The sequence below is a fragment of the Rhineura floridana genome, chromosome 18 (assembly GCF_030035675.1).
Source record: "Rhineura floridana isolate rRhiFlo1 chromosome 18, rRhiFlo1.hap2, whole genome shotgun sequence".
Taxonomy (NCBI): domain Eukaryota; kingdom Metazoa; phylum Chordata; class Lepidosauria; order Squamata; family Rhineuridae; genus Rhineura; species Rhineura floridana.
In genome coordinates, this window is record NC_084497.1 from 11,570,118 (window position 1) to 11,588,041 (window position 17,924).

The following is a 17,924-nucleotide window of genomic DNA, read 5'->3' on the forward strand; positions in this document are numbered from 1 at the left end:
ACCCATTACGTTCAGTGGGCCTACACTGGGCAGAACCTGGCTGGATCCAATCCAGTGTGCTGCTCATCCTTATGCAAATGTAACCCAAAACAACGTCACCATGGCAAAGGAAGGATATAAAAATGACGCTTATTTAAATATGAACAATTATGGACATGTAAGCATATGTGAGTATTATACAGCCATGAGAGTGACTGTATTATACTGTATAGCCAGCGTGGATTTTTCACATTCCGCAATGTTAAATTGAAAATACCCCCCGCTGCCATTCTGATGCATCCAATAAGCTCATTTCAAAACAAAACTGTACAAAACTTATAGTCCTGAACTCAGAAACGCTTGCTTAACAACCCTCTCAATTTTCATGGCGATACACAAAACAGTCAGAGAGAATCGAGAGTTGCAAGTCTAAAAAGAGAGAGAAACCCAGAGCCCTTTTGGACTTTTTCTCTGAGAGTTCTCATAATCTGTTGAAATTCATTAAAAATCAGCCATGTTCACAGAGTACCTGTAATCCTAATACTGACCTTGCCCCACACTCTGACCTTCATCTTCTGCAGTTTAAAAGTTAAAAAAATGCCTGGCTGATTTTTAATTATTTAAGAAATTTAGCATAGAACTCGGTGATAATGCCGGGCATTCTCAGTAAGGACCAACTGTCGTTCTAAAAGCCAGACTCGAAGCTTGGCTAATCAGGAGGCCACACCCACACCTGGCCTTGGTTTCACGTCAGACAGCCATGGCTTCCCCCAAGGAATCCTGGGAAGTGTAGTTTGTGAAGGGGGCTGAGAGAAGACGCCTTTTCCCGAGAGAGCTCCAGTGGCCAGATTGGAACTCTCAGCACCCTTCACTAACTACACTTCCCAGGAGTCTTTGGGGGAAGCCATGACTGTCTAAAGTGGAATAAAGGCCTGGTGTGGATGTGGCCAGGGACAACTTTGGTTTAAATTTGGGTGGGAGGCTAAATGTGCCTGCTGTAAAATAAAAAGGTGAGGGAAACGCTGAAAAGCAACGATACTGTTCACAATGTTTTCCTTTTGGAAAGGAAAGGGGTTTCACCTCTGCTCAGTGCCCGCCCACCCAATCTCCTCCCCTCCCAGCCCCTCCCCTGGGTCAGTGTTGGACTAGGGATGGGGGACCTCAGGTCCATCTGAGGGCCAAATTTGGCCCTCAAGGCTTTCTATCCGGAAATCAGCCCAAAGAATAGAAAGAAGACATGTGCTGTGCTGATCTTGTTTTGGAGGGAGGAAGTAACATTATTAAGACAGAAGATATAGTTCAGATGGTCACTTTAAATATGTCTGATTTACTTTGTAATTTTAGTGAAGTTTCCTATAGGAAATCATTTTCTTTTGTTTCTATTTCTGTGAATATGTGAAGTACAGCAACGCTTTGCAAAGTTTACACTAAAAAAACTCCAAACATAATTGTGGAATAGTGGCACTGATTTCTGCAGAATAGTCTCCAGTGGACCTCAGGAGTATCTCAATTTGCACAAGATAAAACAGTGGGAGGTGAAATATATTCTAGTACTGTAAATTTCTAGGTGTGCTCTATGTTTTTAATTGACCATGCCCACCTTGCTTTAAATAAAATGGTTTAAACAGCAGGCTGAAAACATGCATCCTCTTTTTTCCAACAGCTAGAGTTGTAACTGAAGTAGCAACATGTTGTAATCAGTCTGATTTTACATCAGACTGCAGTTTCAGATTCAACTGTTAATGCACCCAAAATAGAAATAGAACATAACCTCCAATTTGAAATACAAAAGCCTGTCTTCACCCTCATATGACATTGACCAATAAAAAGGCGTTGAAATTAGTAAAAATAAATTTGGCACAGATTTCTAGGATGAATAATGAGGGAAATAAAAATTTCTAGTTTAGATTCTCTGTAGAAACACAGGAAAGAAGCAAAGTAAGAAGAACAGCAACAAACATACAAAAAATATAATTCCCCATCTTTGGAGATGGCAGGTGTTGCCACCACTCACCATATGCTCAGAGGCACATGTTACCAAATTCTTCCAAGCTACACAACAAGTGGATTGGACTGTGAAAGACCAACCCAAATTGTCTTTGCATTTTGACAAATTTGTAGAGCAGTCCAATATCTCAGAGAGGAGGTCAGGTCTCCTGCTTCCCTGGTGCATTCACTATAGCTGCCCAATTTCCCCCCTTTTTAAAGTTTGATAGAAATATCTGTGGGCTATAGGTACGTTCTTAACCCGCAAGGTTTTTTGCCTATTAGTGAATATATGCATAAAGTGCAAAACTGGAAAATACAAATTCTTCCACCTGTAGCCACTACATACAAAAAAGAATGAAGTCCTCCGAGCAATACATATAATAATTGGCGAGATCCTTTCAGGTTTCCTTACAATCAAAACTCTCACTTAGGTTCCTGTGACTTTGCTTTCCATTGGTTATATCTGGGGACACCCCCCACCTCTGGGTTTTTTTTCTTAAATGTAACCAACCAATTGGCTAAAAGTCCCGTTTAAATAAGCTTTGCTACTTTAAATACTGAGGTGCCTCTGGTGCAACTCTCTTCTTGCTTTCTTTTTTGATCAAAGTATAGTTTTAAATCCTGTCAGGTTACTGAGAGACAACAGGATGCCTGCCTGCCTACCACACAGTGGCTGGCCCTCTCCAATGCCCACTCTGGCCCCCAGGCTTTTCCGCCCCCCTCCAGTCACCTGAAGGAGCTGAGCTGACGAAGATTCGGAGGAGGTTGGATGGCCGGAAGGGGAATGAGCCCCACTTTCCCCGGAGGAGGTCCTGGTGGGGCTCCGGCGTGAGGCTCATGTTGTTGCCCACCCCTAGCGCTCTCTCCCCTCCAGGAAAGGGCTTCTTCTCGCTTCTGTGGCACCCTCAGCAGAGGCAACGCACAAGCCGGTTCGCTGGCACTGGAGTGGGAGGTGACTAGAGAGAGCCCTGGGAGGCAGCAGCCTGCACCGCTGGGAGTGGATTGCCATAGCGACAGGGTTTTGTGGCTGGCTGGCTGGGGGCGAGTTTCCAGGGTGCACCATGGTGTATTGTGAGGAGATGCACACCTGAGGCAGCAGCCTCCGTGGCTGGGACAGAAGAGCATTACAAGGGCCTGTGGCAGAGGTGGCGGCAGCAGCTGGATCAGCCAAAGCGACCCCCTCTAGTCCAGCCTCCTCTTCTCACAGTGGCCAGCCAGACATGCCCTAAAGTGGACCCCACAAGCAGGACCCACCCGAGTGCAACAGCAGCAACATTCACCACCTGCAATTCCCAGCAACTAGCAAGCAGAAGCATCCGGCCTCCAATGGGAGGGTACTAACCACTGTGGCTAGTAGCCATTGACAGATGGGGAGCCTTCATTCTGTTGGGCTGCTGCCTGAGGATGCTTTTGCAGGAGGGGCCAGGCACTTAGGCAGGAACCCCCCAAATCTTGCCCCACTTCCCTGGCCAAGAAGGCAGACACCATGGGCTTATTTTACCTTCTATCTTGCTTTCCTTGGTAATATGAAAGTGGCTGAAAACTTACCTTTAAAAAGGATGGGTTGGGTATCCAACAAGACCCCTACTCAGAACAGACCTAGTAAAAGTAATGAACATGACTCACTTGGGCCCATTAATTTTCAGTAAGTTTACTTTAGTTGAGTACAACCCAGTAGAGAACAACAATAATAATAGGCAAAAGCAATTATTTGCATTGCATCATCCAAACAATGACTAAAACCACTTCAAGTTGCTCTCAAGAGGAAAGGGTTATTGCTGCTTTGAGAGACTTGCAATGTCGGCCTTGCGAGGAAGGTCCCTCTTTTCACGCTCCTTTGACTTTTGTTTTATGCATCACTTTACTCACAGCCTTTAGTTTGTTTAGAGGAAAGCGGTCAGACAACAAGGTGTCATGTGCAGAATGCCTTTTCTTTCAGAGTCATCACAACTGAGCCCCTGTGCAGTGTGGGTGGGGTCCTTGACCTACCATGTTCCACCACAGACAAATACAGCCATAATATGATGGCTACTAATATCTCAGGCCACAACTCTTGCTCAGTGGAGGCATTCCCAACTTTAATGTGCTGTGTCTGGTGCCTGGGGAGCGGGGGCAGGGGGGGCTGGCCTTCTGAATATTCACAGCAGTCGTTCCTTCTTCCTGAATCCCCCTTCCTCTTTCCAGAAGGGGCGAGACATGTGGCTGTCTGTGGCAGCCGCATCAACACAGGTGGCCTCCAAAAGACAGCCTGGTGGTACCTGAGCATTTGCCTGGATTTGTTTGCACAAAGTGGACATCAATGGTTTATGGAGAATTTGTTCTGATTGGTTTGCAGGGAGGTTAGATGACGTGTCAAGCAGTCGCCATCCGACACTTTCCAATGCATTGTCCTCTCTGTGGAACGTCCAGTTTTGGGGAGGAAACGGCTGGTGGGTTTGTTGCAGAAGAGCTCCAAATCTGCTGGAATTTGCTCATATGCAACTGAATTCCCACCCACGGCGGTTTGCAGAAGAGTCTTGTTGTGGCACCACAAAGATGAGCAAATCTTCACTTCTCTGGGCAGCTCCTCCTCGTGCTGCGGCGCTTCTGGATGATGAAATCAATCTGGTAAATGAGGAGGACGGCCAAGGAGAAGACAACGACCTGGAAGGGGAAGAGAGGGCGAGGGCATGCGTGACTGGGAGGCAGGCCCAGCCCCTCTCACTGGGACTCCCCTCTTTAAGGACATCAGAAGAGAGAGCCCTGCAAAGCCCCCCCCCAAGCATCCCATTTCTCAGGGTGGCCAGACAGATGCCCCAGCAGGAAGCTCCCAATCAAGACATGAGGGCAACAACCTTCTCCTCCTGTTATTCCCCAGTATCCTAAGATAGACTGCCTTTGTACATGGGGCTTTGTAAGATGCATATGAAGCGCCCTGCAGCTGGATGAGGCCAAAGGGGGGAGCATCACAGTCCAGCATCCAAAGGCCCAATGGGAAGCCCACAAGCAGAACTTAAGGGCTGCCGAAGGACAACAGTCCTTATTGAGCCAGGAGGACTTACCCTTGATGAAGTCGTGCTGGTTCAGCTTGGGCAAGGCTTGTTCTTCTATATGCTTTGTAATGCCACTTTTAACAATCCCTTCCCATAAAAAAAATGTAAATGTACTGCCTTCAAGTTGATTCCGACTTATGGCGACCCTATGAAGAGGGTTTTCATGAGGCTGAGAGGCACTGACTGGCCCAAGGTCACCCAGTGAGCTTCATGGCTGTGTGGGGATTCGAACCGTGGTCTCCCGGGTCGTAGTTGAACACCTTAACCACTAGGCCACACTGGCTCTTCTTTCCCATAACAGACATTAAGCTAACCAGTCTGTGATTTCCTGGATTCCGCCTCCACTGTGCCCCCAATCCGTTTTTTAAAAATGGCTTCACATTGGCCATTCAACAGTCTTTGCTGGTGCTGCGTTGTGGCTGGAAGCTTTTTATTTTGCAAGGGGGGGAAGGGTCCTCAAGGTGCATTGATGCAGCTGTAATTTTGGGAGGGCAGAATCTGGTGTGCTGATTTGGCTCTTTGGAGCACCCCACCCAAAGTCTAGGCTGGGTGGGGTACTCCATTCCCTCCCACCCACCCTGTAGCCTCATGGCCACTCACCTCCAGGACTAGCAGCCCAAAGGCTAGCCCGGCCACCAGCAACAGGTTGCTCCTTCCCCAGCGGACTGTCTTCTCCAAGCAGCCCTCTGTGTAGATGAGGTTCTCTGCCTGCCAGGCCTTCAGGCTCTGCGTCCCATAACCACACATCGTGTTTAGAACGGCCTGCAAGGAGAGAAAGAGACCGGGGGGGCACCCATTAGCCCTTTTGCAACAGACCAGCATGTGAGTCCAACGAGTGAAGTGGCGGCCAGTTGGGTGGCTCAATGGGAAGCCCACAAGCAGGGCATGGATGCAAAGGCCAGCCCCTGTTGTCATAAGAACATAAGAAGAGCCTGCTGGATCAGGCCAGTGGCCCATATAGTCCAGCATCCTGTTCTCACAGTGGCCAACCAGGTGCCTGGGGGAAGCCCGCAAGCAGGACCCGAGTGCAAGAACACTCTCCCCTCCTGAGGCTTCCGGCAACTGGTTTTCAGAAGCATGCTGCCTCTGACTAGGGTGGCACAGCACAGCCATCATGGCTAGTAGCCATTGATAGCCCTGTCCTCCATGAATTTCTCTAATCTTCTTTTAAAGCCATCCAAGCCGGTGGCCATTACTGCATCTTGTGGGAGCAAATTCCAGAGTTTAACTATGCGCTGAGTAAAGAAGTACTTCCTTTTGTCTGTCCTGAATCTTCCAACATTCAGCTTCTTGGAATGTCCACGAGTTCTAGTATTATGAGAGAGGGAGAAGAACTTTTCTCTATCCACTTTCTCAATGCCATGCATAATTTTATACACTTCTATCATGTCTCCTCTGACCCGCCTTTTCTCTAAACTAAAAAGCCCCAAATGCTGCAACCTTTCCTCGTAAGGGAGTCGCTCCATCCCCTTGATCATTCTGGTTGCCCTCTTCTGAACCTTTTCCAACTCTAGAATATCCTTTTTGAGATGAGGCGACCAGAACTGGACACAGTATTCCAAATGTGGCCGCACCATAGATTTATACAACGGCATTATGATATTGGCTGTTTTATTTTCAATACCTTTCCTAATTATCCCTAGCATGGAATTTGCCTTTTTCACAGCCGCTGCACACTGGGTCGACATTTTCATCGTGCTGTCCACTACAACCCCGAGGTCTCTCTCCTGGTCGGTCACCGCCAGTTCAGACCCCATGAGCGTATATGTGAAATTAAGATTTTTTGCTCCAATATGCATAATTTTACACTTGTTTATATTGAATTGCATTTCCCATTTTTCCGCCCATTCACTCAGTTTGGAGAGGTCTTTTTGGAGTTCTTCGCAAACCCTTTTTGTTTTAACAACCCTGAACAATTTAGTGTCGTCAGCAAACTTGGCCACTTCACTGCTCACTCCTAATTCTAGGTCATTAATGAACAAGTTGAAAAGTACAGGTCCCAATACCAATCCTTGAGGGACTCCACTTTCTACAGCCCTCCATTGGGAGAACTGTCCGTTTATTCCTACTCTCTGCTTTCTGCTTCTTAACCAATTCCTTATCCACAAGAGGACCTCTCCTCTTATTCCATGACTGCTAAGCTTCCTCAGAAGTCTTTGGTGAGGTACCTTGTCAAACGCTTTTTGAAAGTCTAAGTACACTATGTCCACTGGATCACCTCTATCTATATGCTTGTTGACACTCTCAAATAATTCTAATAAGTTACTGAGACAGGACTTTCCCTTGCAGAAGCCATGCTGGCTCTGCTTCAGCAAAGCTTGTTCTTCTATGTGCTTAGTTAATCTAGCTTTAATAATACCTTCTACCAGTTTTCCAGGGACAGAAGTTAAGCTAACTGGCCTGTAATTTCCGGGATCCCCTCTGGATCCCTTTTTGAAGATTGGCGTTACGTTTGCCACTTTCCAGTCCTCAGGCACGGAGGAGGACCCGAGGGACAAGTTACATATTTTAGTTAGCAGATCAGCAATTTCACATTTGAGTTCTTTGAGAACTCTCGGGTGAATGCCATCCGGGCCCGGTGATTTGTCAGTTTTTATATTGTCCATTAAGCCTAGAACTTCCTCTCTCGTTACCACTATTTGTCTCAGTTCCTCAGAATCCCTTCCTGCAAATGTTAGTTCAGGTTCAGGGATCTGCCCTACCTCTTCCACGGTGAAGACAGATGCAAAGAATTCATTTAGCTTCTCTGCAATCTCCTTATCGTTCTTTAGTACACCTTTGACTCCCTTATCATCCAAGGGTCCAATCGCCTCCCTAGATGGTCTCCTGCTTTGAATGTATTTATAGAATGTTTTGTTGTTGGTTTTTATGTTCTTAGCAATGTGCTCCTCAAATTCTTTTTTAGCATCCCTTATTGTCTTCTTGCATTTCTTTTGCCAGAGTTTGTGTTCTTTTTTATTTTCTTCATTTGGACAAGACTTCCATTTTCTGAAGGAAGACTTTTTGCCTCTAAGAGCTTCCTTGACTTTGCTCGTTAACCATGCTGGCATCTTCTTGGCCCTAGCGGTACCTTTTCTGATCTGTGGTATGCACTCCAGTTGCGCTTCTAATATAGTGTTTTTAAACAACTTCTAAGCATTTTCGAGTGATGTGACCCTCTGGACTTTGTTTTTCAGCTTTCTTTTTACCAATCCCCTCCTTTTTGTGAAGTTTCCTCTTTTGAAGTCAAATGTGACCGTGTTGGATTTTCTTGGCAATTGGCCATTTACATGTATGTTTAATTTAATAGCACTATGGTCACTGCTCCCAATCGGTTCGACAACACTTACATCTCGCACCAGGTCCTGGTCCCCACTGAGGATTAAGTCCAGGGTTGCCGTTCCAACTGGTCTAGGGAATAGTCATTTAGAATATCTAGAAATTTTGCTTCTTTGTCATGACTGGAACACATATGCGGCCAGTCTATGTCTGGGTAGTTGAAGTCACCCATTACTACCACATTTCCTAGTTTGGATGCTTCCTCAATTTCATATCTCATCTCCAGGTCTCCCTGAGCATTTTGATCAGGGGGACGATAGATCGTTCCCAGTATTAAATCCCTCCTGGGGCATGGTATCACCACCCACAATGGTTCTGTGGAGGAGTCCGCCTCTTTTGGGGTTTCGAGCTTGCTGGATTCAATGCCTTCTTTCACGTATAGAGCGACTCCGCCACCAATACGTCCTTCCCTGTCCTTCCGATATAGTTTATATCCAGGGATAACCGTATCCCCTGGTTTTCTCCATTCCACCAGGTCTCCGTTATGCTCACTATATCAATGCTCTTCTCTAAGACCAAGCACTCCAGTTCTCCCATCTTGGTTCGGAGGCTCCTAGCATTAGTGTACAGGCACTTGTAAGCGGTGTCTCTCTTCAAGTGTCTTTGGCACTTGTGGTTTGGCCTGTGGTAATTTTGCCCTTCTGAAATTATATCCTGTGCCCCTGCTCTCACAATGCCTACTTCTAGGCCTACCCCTTTTAAAATTTCATCATTTGTTTGGTTTTTATCCCAGGGGGGAGGTTTACTCCGAACCGGACCTTCCTCGGCTCCTGTCGGGTTTCCCCCCTCAGTCAGTTTAAAAGCTGCTCTGCCACCTTTTTAATTTTAAGTGCCAGCAGTCTGGTTCCATTCTGGTTCAAGTGGAGCCCATCCCTTTTGTACAGGCCCAGCTTGTCCCAAAATGTTCCCCAGTGCCTAACAAATCCAAACCCTTCCACCCGACACCATCGTCTCATCCACGCATTGAGACTGCAAAGCTGGGCCTGTCTGGCTGGTCCCGCGCGTGGAATCGGTAGCATTTCAGAGAAAGCCACCTTGGAGGTCCTGGCTTTCAGCATCCTACCTAGCAACCTAATTTTTGCTTTCAGGACCTCACGGCTGCATTTCCCCATGTTGCTGGTGCCAACGTGCACCACGACCACTGACTCCTCCCCAGCACTGTCTACCAAACTATCTAAACAACGGGCGATATCCGCAACCTTCGCACCAGGCAGGCAAAACACCTTGCAGTCTGTACGCCCATCACACACCCCACTGTCTATGTTCCTAATGATCGAATCACCCACTACAAGGATCCCTCCACCCCCTGGAGATATATTCTCGGCACGAGAGGATAGCTGCTCATCCCCCAAGGAATGGGTCCCTTCTAAGGGATCGTTTCCCTCTTCCTCAGCTGGATGCTCTCCTTCCCCAAGACCATCATTCTCCATGATAGCAGAAAAGCTATCATCCTTGGAGTGGGACACAGCTATAACGTTCCTAATGGCCTCCTCCACACACCTCTCTGCCTCTCTCAGCTTTTCCAGGTCAGCCACCTTGGCCTCAAGGAGATGAAGTCGTTCCCGGACAGCCAGGAGCTCATTGCACTGAGAGCACACCCACGACTTCTGTCCAACAGGCAGATAGTCGTACATGCTGCAGACAGTGCAAAAAACTGGAAAGCCCCCACACCCCTGCTGGCTTCTTACCTGCATAGTTTTGTTTAAGGTTTATTACGTCAATGGGTTGGGGACTGCGGTTTAGTTGAGGTCAGGGAACAGATGGGCAGAGTGGGGGGCCTTGGCCTCCTCGCCCTGCTGCCGAACTCGCCTTGATGCTTTGTCAGCTGGGGCCTTGACGCTTCATCAGCTGGGGCTCCCTCTAGCTCGTGGAGCATCTGGTTGGCCACTGTGAGAACAAGATGCATGTCCTCCATGTCCTCCTGGATATGGAGGTGGCTGGAGGTAGACTGCCTTTGCACACTGAGGCTCCATTCCTAATAAGAACATAAGGGGAGCCTTGCTTCTGCATCAGGCCAGAGGAGGCCCATCAAGGCCAGCATTCTGATTCCCACACAGTGGCCAATCATGTGCCAATGGATCCCACAGTGCAGGATAAAAAAGCCAAAGTTCTTTTGGTCTCGCAGCAACAGGCATTCATAGGTAGGCTGCCTCTGAAGCTGGAGGCCCCATTTAGCCATCGTGGGTAAGAGCAGTTGATGGACCTCTCCTCCTCCTCCACCACCATCTCCTAAGAACATTAGAAGAGCCTGCTGGATCAGGTCAGTGGCCCATCCAGTCCAGCATCCTGTTCTCACAGTGGCCAACCAGATGCCCGTTATGGGAAGCCCACATGCAGGACCTGAGCATGACAGCAGTGCCTCTCCCCTCCTGGCAGTTTCCAGCAACCTGTATACAGAAGCATCCCGCCTCTGCTTAAGGAAGCAGAGCCTAGCCATCATGATTAGTAGCCACTTAGCCTTTTCCTCCATGAATTTGTCTAGTCCTCTTTTAAGGACATCCAATTTGGTGGCCACCACTGCCTCTTGTGGGAGCAAATTCCATAATTTAACTCTGAGCTGGGCAAAGAAGTCCTTTCTCTTGCTGTCCTGAATCTTCCAACATTCAGCTTCATTGGAAGTCCACGAGTTCTAGTCTTACGAGCGAGGAGCAAAAAATATCTGTCCACTTTCTCCATGCCATGCATAATTTTATACACATCTGTCACGTCACCTCTGACTCACCTTTTCTCTACACTAAAAAGCCTCAAATGCTGCAACTTTTCCTCAGAGGGAAGTTGCCCCACCCCTTGATTTATTTAGCTGCCCTTTTCTGAACTTTTTCCAGCTCTACAATTTCCACTTTGAAATAAAGAGACCTCGACCGCCTCCACGAATTTGTCGAATTCCCTTTTACAGCTAATGAGCATCATCACCTCATCTTGTGGCAGTGAGTTCCACAACAACTTATTTAGATGCTGTGTGCAGCAGGGCTTTTCACCTCTTTTTTCAGGCAACAGGAGAAGGGGACAGCGCATTGCTCCAGGCTGGGGTTGGAATCCTGGCAGTCGAAGTAAACATTCTGGGACCAGTCTTTGTAGGAGTGAACCCCACAGCACTTGAACTGAGAAAGAGAAACAAACAGGGGGCAGGGGAGGAAGACCCCAATACAAAGGGATCCCCCCCACCCCAAAGCTCAGCATAGATAGCACAGCTCTCTCGAAGCACAGAGATGCCTCCGCTCCTACACTGGCTGGATCCTACTTTCAAATGCTCAGAGGGCATGTCCTCACTTTCCATTGCTTCCATATCAGTATTTATTTATTTATTTATTACATTTATGTCCCACCTTTCCTCCAAGGAGCTCAAAGGTGGTTAGACAAAGAGACAGAGACTGGCTCAAGATCACCCAGCGAGCTTCATGGCTGAGTGGGGATTGGAACCCTGCTCTCCCAGGTCCCGTCCAACACTCTCACCACTACACCACACTGGGTCGCAGTAGGTCACTTCGGTACCTTCTCTACAATCACAGGATGCAGTATTAAAATGGTTGTTCTACCCTAGCTCTTAACATGGTGCTACTCTACAAAGTTTATACACAAAGAAGCCCTATTCAGAAAAGGTTCCCTGCATCATTAGTTAGCAGTTTCCTCCTTACAGATCCTGCCCCTTTTATTGCTTCCTGTTGAGCATGATGAACTGACTCCTTCAAGAGCCTCTTTCTGTTGCCCCTTAAAGAGGCTCTACATTTCTAATGTTGCTACTGTGCTTGACATGAAGCAATAAAAGGGGAAGACACTGGACAAGAAAGCTGTTAATTCAAGGGACAGCAGCCCTGAAAAGCCTTTACCTAACCACACTGTATAGATTGGTGCTACAATTAATTTGATTTTTAAAAAAGTTGATCAGAAAAAAGTTGGAGGCCAAATCACAGAACACCAGAAGGCTAGCAACAAGGGGGGAGGGGGCTCCATAACCATTCCAGACTTGACAGACTGTATGGCACTGTGCTAGCTTCACAAGGAGCCCTTTCAGAGGTTTAGGAAAGGCAAAACAAGCAGCTGAGTTTCCAGTTAGCTTCTGCAGCAGAGACCAGTGGGACCTGGGACCAGGAAGACAGAGAAACCAGTTCAATAAATAAATGTTTAGGGTTGTTGGCAGTAAGGCTCTGGAGCCAGAATGTGGGCTTCTCCGCAGAAGCCAGGGGAAAGCCCACTGCTGCTCACCCTGTTACCTTCTTCTGGATGTAGTCAATGAGATTCTGCAAATCAAGGTTGTTGCGGTAGTGAGAGATGGCCTGGCCCATCAGCAGCGTGGCTTTCTCCATCACCTGGGACATGGTGGGGTAGGGTGGGGGTGGGTGAGAGACAACAAACTCTGAGCAGCAGCAGCAAGGAAGGCCCCTGTGAAACATGGAGGGGCCCAGGAGAGCTTCATTGGGTTGGAAAACGCGGGAAGCTGCCTTTTACCATATCAGACGCTTGGCCCACCTAGCTCACTATAGTCTGCACTGACCGGCAGTGGCTCCCCAGGATTTCAGGCGGGATTCTCTCATAGCCCTACCTGGAGATGCCGTCAGGGATTGAACCTGGGACCCCCTGCATGCAAAGCATCCCCCCAAAATAAATGGGCTGAATCCAAACAAGTTCTACCCACAGCAGACCCACTGAAAGTAACATACCCTAGTGAATCCTGTCCATCCACCTCAGTGAGCCCACTCTGAATGGGACTAACAGTGGCTACAACCCAAAGATCCCTGCCCTCATGATTCTGAATGGCCTGACGTCAATAGGAGGCTGCCTCACCCCAAGTCCGACCGTTGGTCCATTTAGCTTAGGGTTTGTCTACACTAACTGGCAGCAGCAGCCGCTTTCCAGGCAGGGAGTCCTCCTTCCCCAGCCCTCCCTGGAGATGCCGACCTCAGGGGTTGAGCCTGGGGCCTTCTGCGGGCAAGGCAGATGCTCTCCCGCTGAGCGGCAGCCCGCCTCACAAAGTGCCAAGCAGCGCACTGGTTTCAGTCTCCTCACCATGCCGGAGAAGAGGAAGCCCAGGACAGCAGCCACCACTTGCAGAATGAAGATGACGAGCAGGAGCCAGGTGAACTGGAGGGCAGAACGGGCAAGGTCAGCAGGCAGACTCTGGCTGAGGACTCAAATGGCTCACCCAGCCCTCTCCATTGCCTCATGCGCCAGCTGCACCTGTGCCCTGGCATCACCCAGCATCAGCAGATGTGCCCTGCTGGTGAAGGTTGCCTCATGCCGAGTCAGAACGTTGGTCTGTCTAGCTCTGGCTGGCAGCAATGGGCCTCCAGGGTTACAGGCAGGGACAGCCCCGTTACTGGTTGGACCTAGACCTTCTGGATCCACAGCAGGTCCTCTTCTACTGAGGTCTGGTCCTTCCCCTAGAAATAAAGTACATTCCCAGTCCTCAAGGTTCTGATTAAAAGGGTGGTTGACACAGGACCATAGGAAGCTGCCTTAGGCTATGTCAAACCCTGTGCTCCATTAGTTAAGTGTTGTCTACACTGACTGGCAAGGCAGGAGATATTCCCAGCCCTACCTGGAGATACCGTCGGGGACTGACCCTAGGACCCCCTGCACGCAGAGCAGATGCTTTCCCACTGAGCTGCGCCCTCTCCTAGGCCCGCATCCTGGGCATTCCTCATTGGCTGGCCGGCTGCCCCCCCCTCCCCCAGTGGTGGCAAGCGCAGCATGAGCCCTCTTCCACCCAAAGGCAAGAGCAGGGGGAAGCGCTGCCCGTGGGGCGGAGCAGAGGGGACCTGGCCCCTTCACCATACCATTTTCAGTAGCAGGGTGATGTCGCGCAAGGCCCCCAGGCACCCAGCAAAGGTGATGCTGAACATCAGGATCCCCACCGCCAGCAGGATGATGGAGGGATCAGCCAACAGGGAGTCAACAGCGCCTGGGGAAATCCAGAAAGGACCCCCCCCCCCAGGTTAGAGAGGAGCCAAGAGGAGTAAGCTAACAATAATTTTTAATTGTTTTTTTAAATTGTTTTTTGTGTTTTAAAATTTGTATGTTTGATGTTATTGATTTTAATTGCTGTAAACCGCCCAGACAGCTTTGGCTATGGGGTGGTATATAAATGTAATTAATAACAGCAACAACAACAACAATCAGGTGCAGAGGGAGGAAGGGGGGAGAGAGAGAAACAGGCCACAGAGCAAAACCACAAGGAATTCTAAACAGTGGCTGTTCTCCCTCCCACTCCAAAATCTGGCCTCCCACCTTTAGGGAAACTAGCTTGGGCTCCCCTGTGACTTTCTAAATGTTATTTAGCGCTTTACTTAAAAGGTACGCTTTGGAAGGCCTGAGCTTCCTAGATCAAAGCAAGCACTTTGCAAGCCTGTAGCAACATTTCACTTTAGGCTGCGAATTGCAAGGAGATCAAAGCAGAGCTCCTTTGTTTAGTTATTTTATATATATGATTTATTACCCACTCTTCACCAATATAATCACACAACAGTATAATAATGCAACTAAAAACAAGTGAAACAGGCAAACAGTTTAGACAACTAAAAACAAGTAGCTCAGGTCATTTCATTTACAGCCTAGTCAAAACCTGAGCTGCTAGACTTACCCGGCTGCTCCGCCTCAGGTGCTAAGCAATCAATCCAGGTTATGCACCTCACTCATGCTCAGATGCTGTACTATATGTCTTTTGCTATACTATTATTTATTCTAACATGTATTTTGGATTTTTTTTTCTTTCCCTCCAACAGGGTTGTCTTTGCTTTTCCACAACTGAGCCCTGATGAACCCTCTCTCAACTTAAATTCATTGCTAAGAAGATAGAACAGGCAGCAATTTTTTTAAAAAATTTTAAAAATCTGCACATCTTACAACAGGCACGCACACACGCCTGCACAACAACTCAGAATTCTGAGGGGCTGAATTGACTTCGATGGGCCAAACATGCTTTCAAACAAAAAAATTAAACCCCAGGAAAAGCCCAAAGCAAGTTGTTCTCAGGTCGGTTCGGGACCCAGGTGAAGTTTAGCCCCCTCCCGCCCAAGAGTTTAGGATGCAGGAGCTTCTCCATCCTCCCCCCCCCCCCGTTGCTCACCGCCCTGGCCTGGCAGTCTGCCCTCCGCCTTGCTGGTGCGGGCAGCGAGGCGGCTTGCCACAGGAACCTTGCTACTCACCCGCTTCCTTGGAGAGCCTGGCGTAGGTCCCGACGGCCAGCATGAGTCCGCTCGCTACCTGGGGGGGGGGGCGAAGCACACACCGTTCCTGCACCCGCTTTGGCCAAATGACACCCTGCCCTGCTCCGTGGGCAAGGCGGGCCTGGGCTTTGCCAAGGGAGCACAGCTCTCCCTGCCATCCCCGTCGCCTCGGGGCGGCCTTGGCAAGGCAGCCTGGCACGCAGCCGCATCCCAAGGAACTCCGGAGACCACAAGCAGGGCGGCGCAACCTTTTGGCGTTTCCCTGCTAAAGCAGCAGCACACGCCAGCCTTGCCAAAGAACGGGGCTCCGGTGCTTTCGACAGACTCACCCAGAAGAGGTAGCAAGAGGCAAAGAGGGTGTATTTGATGACCTGGTTGGTGCGCATGGCTCGCCCGTCTGCCCGCTCAGAGCAGAGGCTGTCCGGCAAGCTCCCGGCTGGCCGTTCATGCGGGGCTGGGGGGCGCTATGTTCGCCCCCATGGCTTGCTCCGGCTGCAAGGGGAGGGGAAAAGGAGCAGCCAGGTGTGGCAAGGGCCGCAGAGCAGGAAGGGAGAGGCCAGGCATGCTGCCTGCCTGCACATGGCGCGTCGTCCCAGGCAAGTTCCGGCTTGATCCCAGCCTGGCAGCGTAAGGCGGTTCAGGCAGGGCCCTCCTCATCTGCCGGAGGGCGCGGGGGAGGGCGCAGTCTGCTCAGCTAGGGGCAGGACGGTCAACCCCCTCCCCTCCTCTCCTCTCCCCTTGACCCCTCTGGCCGCCTGGCTAAAGGAGAGAGCTGGGAGGGATCTTTGCCGCTCAGCCAGCCAGTTTTCCTCGCTCTTAAGCGATAGCTGAAAACATCTTAGGCAGTGTGGTCAGATTCTCACATCACTTCAAGCACATGAGAGCGCACGCCAGCTTTTCAGCGCCAGTGACCTCAGGGGGTGGTGGGCTCTCCAACCCTGGAGGCGTTCAAGTCGCAGCTGGACAGCCTCCTGCTGGGGACAGTTCAAGCTGGATTCCTGCGTTGAGCAGGGGGTTGGACTCGGTGGCCTTATGGGTCCCTTCCCACTCGACCTCTTTTAGGATTCTATGAACCGTTGCGGGTGGGCACGCATTTATTCCGCAACAGCCCCGCCGGGTTGGGACCCCCACAGACTTAGGTCAGCTCCTCCAGACGAGGGATACCGTCGCAATGAAAGTGGTTGACGCTCTCTGCCGCCCGCTGCGCGACTTTGTCGTCGTCGGGTTTTTTTTTAAAGAAAAGAAGTGACGTGGAAACGCGCTGAACGGTGCGGGGTGAACCAATCGGAAGGACGTTTCTCCCCCTTTCCCCCTTCGGGGTTCGCAGTCATCCCGCGTGAAGCTGCCAGACGCGAAACGCAAGCGCGGACTAGCGATCTTGTGCCAAGCGGGCGAGCGCTAGGAGGCGCTGTTGCTGCGCGGCCTGGGAGAGGCAACCCGGAAGGATGTGCTCGCGGCTGTGTGAGCGGCGTGCGCACGGCTGTGTGAGCGGCGTGCCCGCGCCTGAGAAGCTTTGCCCGCCCGTCAGCGGAAGGCGGACGGCGCAGGCGCTTCAGACGGGCTCTCCCCTGCGCGGTTAAGAGTCCCGGGACTATTGGGGTGCCTTCTTCAGGGGAGGGTGCATCAGTTATTTAAAGCATGGGTAGGGAACCTCAAGCCTGGGGGCCAAACGGGTCACACCCCTCACTGGCGCTGCTTTGCACCCCCCCTTTTTGCCGGGCTGGGAAGGGGTCTCCGTTCACTCGGACGTCGCCTCGATGGTTGCGGGGTGCGTACAAGCCTAGTGCACACAGGTAAAAATGTGCATGCGTTGCTCCGCCTGCTTTTACCTCTGGCCCCGCCCTCCCCTACCATGTGGCCCGCAGAAGGAGAAGGCGGCCTCAAGCAGGCAGCGTCCTCGATTCCTTTTCAAGTCGATGCCTCATTTAGAACAGTGAGGACTGGGATCTTGCTGTGTTTTTAGGGGAAGGACCATTGTTTAGCTGGAGAGGGCCTGCTGGGAGCTGCTGCCAATCAGTGTAGACAATACTAAATGGACCAATGCTCTGACTCCGGATTCAGGCGGCTTCCTGTGCACGCAAAGCAGGCCTTCCCCACCACAAGGCTTCCCAGGGCTCAACCGCTTCCCAGAGAGCCAGGACTGAGGAAGTCTGACCCCCACACCCCCCGCAGGCCTCCCCCCACCCAGGGCAAACTGCTTTGGAGTGGGATTGGGCAAGAAACAAACACTTGGCTTGGAGCCCAGGAAAAGGGCTGCTCAAAGTCTCGTTGCTTCCCGTTTCTCTCTGAAGCTGACCCAGAAACCGTCTTTCTGTCTCTGGTCCTCCATGCCTTGAATCCCAGAGGGAAAAGGGAAGCCCTGATCCCCAGAGACAGGAGCGCTTACCAGGGACTGACACAGCAAAGCACGTGGGGTGGGCTGGGGTGGGGTAGGGGGGCGCAG

The 17,924-nt window shown here is 50.2% G+C and overlaps 1 protein-coding gene across 3 annotated transcripts; it reads right to left on the reverse strand.

Annotated features, from left to right (window-relative positions):
- Nucleotides 1-3,603: 3,603 nt before the first annotated feature.
- LOC133372608 (tetraspanin-33-like) lies at nt 3,604-17,394 on the reverse strand. Of its 3 annotated transcripts, XM_061601470.1 has the most exons (9): nt 16,345-17,393; nt 15,811-15,973; nt 15,461-15,518; nt 14,093-14,217; nt 13,323-13,397; nt 12,530-12,625; nt 11,297-11,419; nt 5,601-5,762; nt 3,604-4,611 (listed from the first exon to the last, which is right to left on the reverse strand). In XM_061601470.1, exons 2-9 carry the CDS (start codon nt 15,865-15,867, stop codon nt 4,516-4,518), a joined length of 792 nt encoding a protein of 263 aa, XP_061457454.1. In that variant the 5' UTR covers nt 15,868-15,973; nt 16,345-17,393; the 3' UTR covers nt 3,604-4,515. The 3 variants fall into 3 exon arrangements, with proteins under 3 accessions (XP_061457454.1, XP_061457455.1, XP_061457453.1); XM_061601471.1 differs by having other exon boundaries at nt 15,461-15,514; nt 15,811-17,394; XM_061601469.1 differs by having other exon boundaries at nt 15,811-17,393.
- Nucleotides 17,395-17,924: the final 530 nt, after the last annotated feature.